Source organism: Penaeus monodon, chromosome 11, assembly GCF_015228065.2.
Source record: "Penaeus monodon isolate SGIC_2016 chromosome 11, NSTDA_Pmon_1, whole genome shotgun sequence".
Taxonomy (NCBI): Eukaryota; Metazoa; Arthropoda; class Malacostraca; order Decapoda; family Penaeidae; genus Penaeus; species Penaeus monodon.
The window spans coordinates 8,471,324-8,483,730 of NC_051396.1; the positions used below are offsets into that span (position 1 = coordinate 8,471,324).

General features: G+C 35.5%; 1 protein-coding gene across 10 annotated transcripts in view; it reads left to right on the forward strand.

Annotated features, from left to right (window-relative positions):
• LOC119578716 (5'-AMP-activated protein kinase subunit gamma-2-like) overlaps window positions 1–11,884 on the forward strand; it is a 214,802-nt gene extending 202,918 nt beyond the window's left edge. For 4 of the 10 annotated variants that reach the window (XM_037926313.1, XM_037926310.1, XM_037926312.1 and 1 more), the window contains 7 exons: window positions 479–527; window positions 6,218–6,330; window positions 7,152–7,329; window positions 7,941–8,119; window positions 8,415–8,618; window positions 8,889–9,129; window positions 11,362–11,883. In XM_037926313.1, the coding sequence (XP_037782241.1) occupies window positions 479–527; window positions 6,218–6,330; window positions 7,152–7,329; window positions 7,941–8,119; window positions 8,415–8,618; window positions 8,889–9,129; window positions 11,362–11,786 (1,389 nt within the window). In that variant the 3' untranslated portion in view covers window positions 11,787–11,883. Of the gene's footprint in view, window positions 1–478; window positions 528–6,217; window positions 6,331–7,151; window positions 7,330–7,940; window positions 8,120–8,414; window positions 8,619–8,888; window positions 9,130–11,361 lie in introns of all 10 variants that reach the window. The other 6 variants (XM_037926311.1, XM_037926309.1, XM_037926314.1 and 3 more) reach the window with 3 other exon arrangements.
• Window positions 11,885–12,407: the final 523 nt, after the last annotated feature.

Below are 12,407 nucleotides of genomic sequence, written 5' to 3' on the forward strand. Positions count from 1 at the left end.
AATATAGGTGTCTAGACAGGAAGTAACGTATTTGAAAGGGTGGATGGGTATTGAAACACCATTTCACATATCTTGCCTCCATCCTTAGTGACTGAGAATAGTAGTGGCACATTGACCACATTGAGTGCAAATGTAAAAGTAAATCATGACCTTGGAACACATATGGTCAGTCTTGTCTTTCTACATGATTGCTTCTAAGGGTTACATAGTACCATCTATTCAGGCCCTGAAGGAGTTTGTATGGTATTGTGTTAGTTTATGGTAATAGCTAAAAGAAAAAATCCTAACACAATATTGCCTGAAATATAGTATGGGTTTAGTTTGGTAAAAATTATCTTATTTTGAAAACCTTGTGTAAAAAAGAGAAGTTTCTCGTATTTGTACACATTTTAAAAAAACTGCAAATTTGATTCATTTTGTTTTCAAACTTGCAAAATATTTAAGCTTGTTTCTATATAATTTTTTTTTTCTTTTTCAGTTACCTGCAGCAGACCCGTTCTTGGAGAACATCAGTAGGAGTGACTTAGGTGTGTATATAATTATTCTGTTTCATTCTTTTGAATTTTATCTTTACTTTGGCACTTCACCTTACCTCGTTTCATTCATATATTCTGTCCTCTCCTTCTCTTCTGCTCACCTTCAGTCTTTCCAGCCCCCTCACTTTCTCTCCCTTCTCCTTCACCCCGCCCCCTATCATTTTATGACCTTCTCACTTCTTATCCTGTCAGTCTCCCATTCTCTCTTTTTATCCACATATCTGTCTTAGTTGTGTACTAATTGATTACTTATTTGTCTGTATGTCAGCCTCTATCTCTTCCCCACTCTTTTGTATCCTCCTCCTCTCTCCCTTCTTTTTTGTTTCTCCTCCTCACTTCCCCTGAGTACATTCAATAAACTTCTTCTAATGACTATGGGCTTTTCCCACATCATACTGAACCATGCACATCAGCCATTCAAGTGAGAAATAAGAATCACTGGAAATATATTTTTCCCACACTGCAATGTTGGCTACATAACTTTCCTGGACAATGAGGCTAAAAAGAGACCTTAAGTCTACTTTTGAGGGTTGTAACATGTGGATGCAGTCAGGGTCAAACAAGTGAACAACTGTATAGTGCACACAACATAGAGCAATGGCACTTAAACTTGTCATTCAGCATTTTAACTCTTTTCATCATGGCAAGAATCAGTGCCATTCAGCATTAGTGGGTTATGATTTAGATATCAGAAGATTCCTTATGTCACTATTTGATTGGCATTTAGATGTTTGAATAAAGACTATAAAAAGTTTGATGTTTATGTTTAGGACCTTTCTGTTCTTGAAACTGTACCTAAGGATGACATTCAGCTTCGAAATAGCTTTTGTGTGAAAGTCATCCTGTGCTCTATGTAGATGCAACCTGTATATATTACACTATCAAAGAGGGATATGGGACGCATTCATGAATGATATTAGTACTCCCTTTACTCGCATGATCTTGGCTCCTTCCCAGGAAAAATCGGGTCAAGATTCTGATCGTAGTGATAGCTCCTTTATTAGATATTCTTGATATTCCTATTGTTTGTCAAGATTGTTAATTAATGTTTTGTTGTTGCTTTGCTCATTTCCTTTGGCACTTTCTTGAACATATTTGATGCTTTTCCAAGTGGAATATCTTGGGATTCTCTCTTACTAACTGGATAAGAATGTATGATTATGTAATACTCAATAGTTTTTTTTGGTATTCTCAATCAGGAAGTAAAGGCATAGTTTTTATCCATTTTTTGTTTGTTTTTGGAATTTTGCTTATTGTAGAATCAAAAGAAAAGTAGAGATTAGGAAGTTAGAATAAAGGGATTAATTTTAAAGTAGGAAACAATTTGGATTTCTTTTCTTTCTTTTCTTGTCTTGCCTTGTCTTGTCTTTAATTATAGGTTCACGAAACACATACCCATGTGTAATTTATTATTATTTTTTTATACCATCACTAGCATTTCCTCTGATCTAAAGGGTGCCAAACTCTTGGTTGGCAGAGTGACAACCTGTTACTGGGATAATTGTGTGAGGGTGTATGTATGTGTCTGCACCAGTGTCTGTGCCTGTGTCTGTATATTTTTCTCTTCCCTTAGTCTCTTCGTTTCTCTATAATATTTTGTATATGCATGTACATATGCTTGCAAAATGTGAGAAAAGGAAGATGAGACGTGTACACGTATTACTGGAAGTATTTTTCATCTCTTAAATATTGTGGAGGATAAAAAGGCTGTGCGGGCATTTGGATAGAAAGTGTATAGAGGAGTCAGGTCTTCTTTATTATAACTGTTATACTGTAGTTCTTAAAGAGCTCTTTTTATGAAGAATTATCTGTAAATAATCCTCATTTTGAATGTGATTAAAATTTAAGTAGAATAAAATAATGCTAAGTATCTCTAGCCATCCATATGTTGAATATCACATTGCAGAGAAAGAGGTTATAAGTTACAGGTATTTGATGTGATACCAGATTTGGTGCCAAAAGTTTTAGCCGCTTCTCTTGCTCTTTATTTTCTTTTTACTTTTCTTCTTTTTATACACTTTGCATTCATTTGATTTTTAAACTCTTTTTTTTTTCTTTTAGTGATAAAAGTCCTATTTGACTTTGTCTCAGTTCTGCCTGTAAATAGAAAATGTGGTCTACTATTTTTTTTCTTTTTCTTGTTCCTTTTTCCTTCTTGCTCTTTCTTTTTGTCTTACTATTTAGTTTTTCTATATTTTTTTTGTTGTTGCTGTTGTTGTTTTCAAAGAAAAATTTCTTCATTTGACAGGTGTGATAGTATCTAAAATAACTATGCCCTTTCAGACGAACACTGGGATACCATTCTTCCAAATCGTTCCATAAACTCTTAATTTTTTGAGGGAAAGGGGGAGGAGGAATAAGGGAAAAGAAAGGGGAATAGGGGAAGAGGGGAAAAAATATAATTGGATGCAGTGAAGGTATACAAGATTGAAGCAGAGTTGGCACCTTCCCTGGGCCAGCCTGTTGCTGCTCTGGGGTCTATTTTTATCCAAACTGCCTTAGATCTCTTGGGTGTGGCTAAGGCTTTGGCTTCATTACATCAACTAATTAAACGTTTTATGGAGTTTGTGATTAGTCTAAACTTTTTTTCTTTTTTTCTGTTATTTTGTTTGAGTAGATTATGTTTTCTCATTTTGTATTTGGATATTTTGATGTATGGATGTTATCCATGTTGTGTTGTTTGAAGTAATAGCTTAAGAATTTAAAATTACCTTTTCTTTTTTGGATATGAAATTTCTTCATCCATCTTTAAGTGACAGCACTTTGTTTTTTGTGTCCCATGGGAAAAATATACACTAAAAAAGAGGAAATAAAAAGCAAAGGGAGACAGTGGCAGGTGCCAAGGGTGAGCGGGTGAAGGTGTAAGAAGACGGGCAGAGAGCCAGTGTGTGTGTGGCTGCCACTGGTGGTTGTGGAAGGTCCCCCTTCACGCTCACAGTCACTCTCGATCGCATTGCTTGTGTTCCGTCTCTGCCTTTTGCTCATGTGTTTTTTGCCGGTCTAAGGGAGGGACATATCAGAAAGAATCACATATGAGGCAGGAGTGAACACACAACAGTTGTAAAAAGTTTAGTTTCCTGATGAACAAAGTTTATTTGTGGTTGTATTCATTATTGTAGTGTAAAGTACATTTGAAATGGAAATGACTTAATTCTGAAATTGAAGATGTTTTATTTAGATAATGGATAGACCTTTAAGGATGCAAAAAAGATAGTTTCATGCTGAAACATTATTTTGTAACATTAAGAAAAAGTGTGCTGTTACCAGTAAACCAAAGAAATCTTTAGTGTCAGCTGTCATGACCAGAAAGAGATTTTCAACCAACACTTAGGTCATACAGTAAGATTTTCATGTGAACATTCCTTGTTAAGTGCCAAAAAATAACATTAATTCCCCATATATACGCGGAGAGCTTTTTAAGCGCAATGGCTATGTGTTTGTATACCTATAGTAACTACCTGACTCCATTCTTTGATGATGACGAGTCAGAATATCCCTTGTCACTTATCAAGGTCTTTGAGCCTGTTCACCGGGCTGATACTGATGAATTCCTCAACTCAATAAAAGAAGGTAAATTTTGGTTTCATTTGGAAATTTTGATTAATTTGAGGTAGAGGGTATTCCTAGGGTGATGTGTTTCCTCTTTTTCTTTTTTTTCTTTGTTCATATGATTTGTCCTCATTAGCTAGGTTGCTTGCTGGCTTCTTCTTCTCCTTTCCTTTCCTTTTCCTTTCCTTTCTTTCCTTACTCCCATACATGTTTATCCAGTGTATAGTTATTGACAGTTTGAAATTATTTGTGAGACTTCAACTCTTCAAGCTAAGTCTTTTGCTACAACTCATCTCACAGGCATAATAAAACTAAATGGAATGTGTAAACAGCTTATTATATATATTTTATGCAACTGTAGACAGATCATAGTTACTTGGCTCCTTTTGAAAACAATGGAAAAGCTTGTCTGGGTATAAACGTTTTCTATTTTTCATTCAGGACCATTTGAACTGGCATCCAGAACAGTTTGGAAAATACAGTTAGTAGTTTTGAGCCCTGATATGGAGTTTCATAGTTGTGTTAATATACAACAGACAGTTTCTTTTGCAGTTTATTGACATCTTTATGTGAAAAACATCTTTGATTTAATGCAAAATATCATTTGGGTGTTACTTTTTCTCTATTTTATTGTGTAAGGCAGCTATGCAGTACAAATGTATATATAAAGATGTATAAGATTGCTTTAATACAGATGATGTTATTTCTCACGTCTGTTTCATGACCAGAGTACATGAAAAATAACTTGAAGATCAGTGCAGCTGGTATTAGAATATCCTTTGCAGTTAATTAAAGAATACTGTGAAGACTGTTAGAGTGCTAGACTTTGTTAGAAGAATGTATCACGGGTTACTTAGCTGAAGGGCAGACAAGGTCATTCTTCAAGCAGAGAGGGACTTCTGCCAAAATGAAGTGTGAGGTGATGAAATAGTGCTCTGCAGCCTATAAAGATAAAGTCCAAGTTATCTTCTAATAATATAGATGATTAACAAGATAATAATTTTAGATAGACTGCTGTTTTTTGTGTGCAATCAGTTAATAAACAGTTTCCAGTGTGAAAAATTGACTAGGAATATTGTAGTATTAAATTACAAATGAATTGCCAGATTTTCTCCAGTGTCCTCTATTGTTTAATGTTATATTCATGAGGTTAAAAAAACACTTTCTTGAAAAATAAATGTTATGCACAGGCTCTTGTAATGGATGCTTATCAGAAAATCCATATATTGATGACTGATGATTACTGAATTATAAATATACTAGTATGGTAATTCTTAAACAGAATAAGAAATAAATATATATTTTCTCATCTAAACAACTGGTTAATCAGACAATTGTAAAGCATATTATAAGACAAAGGTAGTAGAATATCTTTATTAAATATTACTATTCATGATTTGTCATTGTACCACGTGACCTGACTTGTGACAAGCACCAGAACAGAAGTTTCTGTTTGCCATAGGTCAGCCAGTTAATAATTCTTCGCACTTTACGTAACATTACCTTTTTTTTTTTTTTTTTTTAATAGCTGCCTCATAGTCTTCTCAGAAGCTCTCAAGGGTGTCTTCCATTCTTAGAACAATTTTATAAGATCTGTGTCTTTCTTGTTGCGATTCAGTGACAGTTAGGATCCGCTAGCAAGGGATTAAGTAATTTTATTTCCACTATTCTTAGATGTAAAGGCCACATTGTGTGCCAAGGTGTTGGTTGGCAAGATACGTTCTGTTACTGGGTTAATACAGTGTGCATGTGTGCACATTTATTACTTTGTTAGATATTTATAGCTTGTTGAATGTGATTTTTGGTATACAAAGAGGCAGTAGTGTCCATAAGTGCAAATATCAAAAGGAAGACCAATTTGAAGGATGGATTATTGTTCAAACAAAATTTTTCGTTTGAGAAGACTGAATTGTGTAATTGTCTGTTTGTATGGAGGGGTATTTTCAGATATGACAGCCATAGATTCTATTTTTCTTATTTATTGTCTAGGGACTAGCTGGAAGAACTAAATAGGTTTTTTATTTCCAACTTTCTCTTTTTAAATCTGTTTTGTCTTTTAATTACATTTAATTTTGCAACTCATGCAGTGGCCCTTGATTTCCCTCCTAAAAAATTTTTTTCTTGCTTTACAGAACAAGATGAATCACAGATCTTCGTAAAGTTCTTCAAGTTCCACCACACATACGACCTCATTCCTCTCAGTGCCAAGCTTGTGGTGTTTGACACAAAGTTACAGGTTAAGAAGGTAAGGTTATAGCTTCTTTTGTCATGCAAGTATGGAATTCTAGCCATACAGTTGCCTTTTAATGCATTATAAGGGACTCATATATCAATTTTTCTAGGCATTATAGCCTTATAGCACTTATCCAGTAGCTATTTTGAGATTTGCAGTAAAAGCGTATCTTCTATTAGTCTCAAGGTTTCTTGCTTTCATAATGTGAGTCTTACAGAAATATTGTTGCAGCTACTCTTAAGTTGGAATGTTCAATTTCAATAAGAATATAATATTTGTGCATCCGTAAACTTTTTAGTGTGGGGGTCAAGAGGGGAATTATCTGTTAATTATTAATCTGACAACTGTGATGCACAGCATTTACAGAATTCTGGGGCAGCTACAATTTAGGGCATTTCTGTGGGGAGTTCTGAGTCATACAATAGAAATCTTGTGATAAACAGCATAAAAAACTTTGTCTGGAACTTAATTTTTGCTCTTTCCTAATACATTTTGTGAGAATGGCTAGCTTTCTTGATTGCAGCCGTTGTATTAGTAAGTACCTCAGCCAGATTTTTTTTTTTTTTTTTTTTCTTTCTTTCTTTCTTTCTTTTTCTTGGCCAAAAATGCACACCATACCATCTGCTTACTATTTTTATATCATTTCCAGACATCTCTCTCTCTCTCTCTCTCTCTCTCTCTCTCTCTCTCTCTCTCTCTCTCTCTCTCTCTCTCTCTCTCTCTCTCTCTCTCTCTCTCTCTCTCTCTCTTCTTACTCTGAGAGACACCACACACATGCATAATTATTATTTTTTTAATCCCAAAAGTCTTAACCTGTTATTCCCTCATTCCAGGCATTCTTTGCTTTAGTGTATAATGGCGTACGAGCTGCTCCGCTCTGGGACTCCACTCGGCAGCAGTTTGTGGGCATGCTGACCATCACCGACTTTATCCGCATCCTGCAGAACTTTTACCAGTCGCCAAATCGTAAGATGGAAGAACTGGAGGATCACAGGCTAGAGACATGGCGCAGTGAGTTTTTCCCCTCATTTTCTTGTGTAAAGTTGAACACACAGGCACTCAAACACAGACACAACCTCATTTATTGACAGGCACTCTCATTTGCTCAAATACATACAGACAAATACACACATGCACATACCCGCCCCCACACACATACATACATATACACACACATACACAGATACATACACAAACACAGAGATATGTATAACTTGTATCTATGCACAAAAGCATATACATACAGGCAGACAGGCAGGGGCGCGCACACACACACACACACACACACACACACACACACACACACACACACACACACACACACACACACACACACACACACACACACACACACACACACACACACACACACACACACACACACACACACAAACACACACACTTGAATTACAATAACAAATTACAGGATATGGCAACAGATTTTTCATAGTATGCATGCATCTCAGAGGAATGATCTAGGTAGATGATAGGAATTCATTAGTTGTAGCTTGTTTAGTTTATATATATTCATGTTGATCAGTTATTTTTATTATATAGAAAGTTATTGAAAACTCATAAAGTATTTTGAAAAGTGTAATGCAAGATATATGTATCTCTTTCAGCTGTATTGAAGGATGAGTCTCGCCCTCTGATCAGCATCCGGCCAGATGAGTCGCTATATGTTGCAATTCGCTCACTCATTCATCATAAGATTCACCGCCTACCTGTTATAGATCCTGTCACTGGCAACGTTCTTTATATTGTAACACACAAGCGCATTCTCAAGTTCCTCTACCTCTATGTAAGTAATATTGGGAACTTTTTTTACTTATATTTTATTGTAGTTATAGAAGATAGGGGCATTGTAATTCATTTCATTGTCTTTGTTCTTTTTCTTTCCTCATATCCCTACTTCTCTCATCTCCTCTCTCCTTTTTTGTTCTTTTTCTTTCCTCATATCCCTACTTCTCTCATCTCCTCTCTCCTTTTTTCTCCTACCATGTCTTTTGCTCATATTGTGATATATCAGATTACAATCCTGTTGAAGAGCCACGCATAGCATTGTCTATTTATGATTATACCTCTTTATTTTCCAGATAAACGAGCTGCCCAAGCCGTCCATCCTGCAGAAACCACTGCGGGATATGAATATTGGCACCTACACTAACATACAGACAGCCAGCCAGGACACACTGATCATTGAAGCCCTGAACCAGTTCGTCAAACACAGAGTGTCTGCTCTGCCCATTGTCGATGCACAAGGAAAACTTGTGGATATTTATGCTAAATTTGATGTGATTGTAAGTTTGGCTTATTATTCTTTATATGTTTTAATGCATTAATTTTGCTTGATAGTTTAAAGGCATTAATCATGTGAAAATAAGGTATTTTATGAAAGTATGTAAATTAAGATTATGATTTAGTTTGGAGTTTATGTACATCAGCCTTTACAACTCTTGTTTAGGCATGATTTGAATTCCTGACAGATTGTCAGATGTTTTTTCTTTCTGTCTTTCTTTCTTTTTATTTCTTCTTTTTCTCTTTTTTCATATTTGTTTCATCCTTTCTAGAATCTTGCTGCTGAAGGAACATACAACAACTTGGACGTGACACTGCGCAAAGCCAATGAGTACCGTAATGAGTGGTTTGAACAAGTTCACCGATGCACACTGGATGAGACGCTAGAGACAGTCATGGAACGCATAGTGAGAGCGGAAGTCCACCGTCTTGTGGTGGTCGATGAAGAAGGCAGAGTTGTTGGTGTGATTTCCCTCTCTGATATTCTCAAGGAGCTTGTACTCAAACCTTGCAGTAAGTACATGAAGGTGTTTTCAGTGAGATGGATAGGTTGAGGAATCTCTTAGGAGTTGGTTGGTTTGTGCTACAGTGAACATACTGCGGTACAACATACTTTAACATTCAGGTGCATTACGCATAAAAACCCTTCAGAAATGTTTAGAATTTGCAAGGGTATTCTATGGATATTTCTGATACTGTTAATCTGGAAGGTTGTCAAAGTTCTTAAGAAAGAAGAATTAGAACTCTTAAGCAGTCAGGAAACTATAGGAGGCCAATGTTATTAAGAATAGTTTTTTATGAGAATTTGATAAATATAATAGTGAATGAAATTAACCCAGCACCAATGGGTATCAGAAATCTCTGAGCATCATAAACTGTGGTGATTTCTGGCAGTGCCCAGACAGTGGGCACAGGTGTCTACTCCATGCACTTTGGCACACCACTGCGCATACAGCTGTACCCCGTAGACCAAACAATATGTTATGGCACCTGTACACACGACCCATCGGGAAGGAGTTAATAGATATTACAAAGAGTAATGTAAATATTATTATAAAAGACAGCAAAGAGAAGCAACCATCAGTACTGAATAGATGCTGTGCACTCACAATCTTGGCCAGTTTTACAACTCTTGATCAGGATATTTTCCAGCTGAATATAGATATGCTGTGTTGGTAAACTTGTTCATATAGTAATTTATGTATAAAAAAAAAAAAAAAACAGGGTGAAATATCTGTTTATTAATATTTTTCTTTCTGTCTCTCTCCAAGAATACCTAGGGCTCTACATTATTAGATATTTTAATGAGTTAATAAAGGTAACCCTGTACAAAATAGGGGTTGATAAACCATCAGCTTTTTTTGTGTGTGTGTCAGTGCAGAGTTTTGAGAAATTCCATGCTGGCATAAAATGAAAGTAGAGATCCTCTAAATATATTTGATTACTTGCTTACTTTATTATGAAAACATAACAAAATGGTCAGCTGATTTTGGGTCTTCCCCTTTGGTCTAAACTTTTTTTTTTTTAAGACGGTGACTAAAGAATCTATTTTTAAAAAATTGCCAGAATAAAAGGGTTTTAGTTTCAAATGTGTTGCTCAAAAATTAAGAGAAAAATTAAGATGGTCCCCTTAACCCTATAATGACAGTGCCAGAAATTTCTGTGTCACTCATTCTGATGAGTTCAGGCAACAGTCTAGCCTTTTTGGCCAGGGAGTTCACTACATATAGCAGAACTTCCCAATCAACTTGCTTTAGTGAGTCATGATACCTATAGCCATACCCATGATGAGTTTGTTTTTTCATAAGTGCTATAGGCATGCCCGGCATGTGACATTTCATCACTTAGTGAGTTAAACCCAGAGGCCATCAAGGTACTGACATGTAATACTTTGATTTGACTCGGCCCCCCGTTTTTTAGAGGTAGGTAATGGCATATAAAGAAACATTTTTAAAACGATTAGACATTTTAGAAATTGTTAATGCTTTACTTTTGAGCATCTAAGGGCCATCAAAAGTATTATATGACACATTTGAAAAGGGGGCAGCATCTAGACAGATTCAAGTCTTTTTACCGAATGTGATTTATGCTCTAAAGGTTACTACATAATCCATGTTAAATGATACATAGCTATTTTAAGTATTCCATGAAAATGTAGTCATATATCATTTCAATCATAATTATTATCAATTTATAAAGAGCGATGTTTTCAAAACACTCAGAGAAGTAAGGTGGAAGTTGCTAAGTGCATGCAGGTTTCCTATTTATTTCAATAATTCACCATTGTTTGAGTTGTAATTTTAATATGTTTATAAGTAATAACCTTTATTTACTTCTCCATAATGTAACAATAGTAGAATGAAAATCAGTCATGTAAAAGGAGATTTGTCAACTTGGGTGCAGTTCTTGAGAATCAGTGTAGAGGCAAGCCTTTGGCAACAGGACACTAGCACTGACAGTGTTACTGTTGCAAGGGAGGTTTAAAAGTGTCTTATGACAGTTTTTTGCCAATGCCTCTGATCACTGAGAGGAGATCTCATGCACATTAAAAAACAGGGTAGTGTGCACCAGTGAACACCTGTCCTTCTCTGACTTTACAAAAAAAAAAAAAAAAAAATCCTGTTACTGGATTATGGAAAATTATGCTCATCTTAAGAATAGCATATGTATATTTTTTTTCTCTTGTTTTTATCTCTTGTGTATTCACTTCATAGCTATATAACAAGTTCTACTTTTGCATTACAGAAGATACAGAGCCTAATGGACTCCAGTCAGCCACTGTGTCACAGATGGAAGTTACGCTCACAACTTCAGACTTGTCAACATCCCCCACAAAACCCTCCACTGAGGATGGCATGGATCCCTCCACTGAGGTTTCCCAGGACTCCTCGGAAAATTCCCCAGCCGAACTGAATATCAAGGAGGTTGAAGTGACTCCACCAGCTGATGTCAACATTAGCGTTGTCCGCAAGACAGAGAGTGAGGATAGTGTGGAGGGAAAGTGGAGCAGTGATGACCGACTTAGTCAACACTGCAGCAGCAGCAGTGGAAAGGTGGACCAGGATGCTGCTAAGGCATCTCCTGCAGACAGTGAGGAAGACGAGGGTCGCTACAGTATGGGGGATGCAGATGATCCTCCCCAGGCAGAGGTCATTCCTATTACAGGATGAATATGATGAGGATTGAATGTGTAAATAGTATTGGCTTTGGATATGTTCATGTGAGCTATATATACACATAAATATGAAGTGTATATATATATATATATATATATATATATATATATATATATATATATATATATATATTATATATAATATATATATATATAATGTACACACAAACACGCACATGCACACACACATATACATACATACATACATAAATACATACATACCTGCATACCTGCATACATACACACATACATACATACATATACATGCACATTCATGCACATTCATGCACATTCATGCATATACATGCATATACACACATCCATACCTACGTACATACATACATTCATACATACATACATACATACATACATGCATATATATATATATATATATATATATATATATATATATATATATATATATATATATATATATATATAATATATAATATATATATACAATAAAAAAAAGAGAGAAAAGAGTGTATATGCCTTCATTATCACTGCATAACGTTTAACACATAAAGATGCATCCAGCCATAGTATGACTGTACTATATTCAAGTCACTTCCAATGCTTTTGGGATGATGCAATATTTAAGTGCAACAAGTGAGGC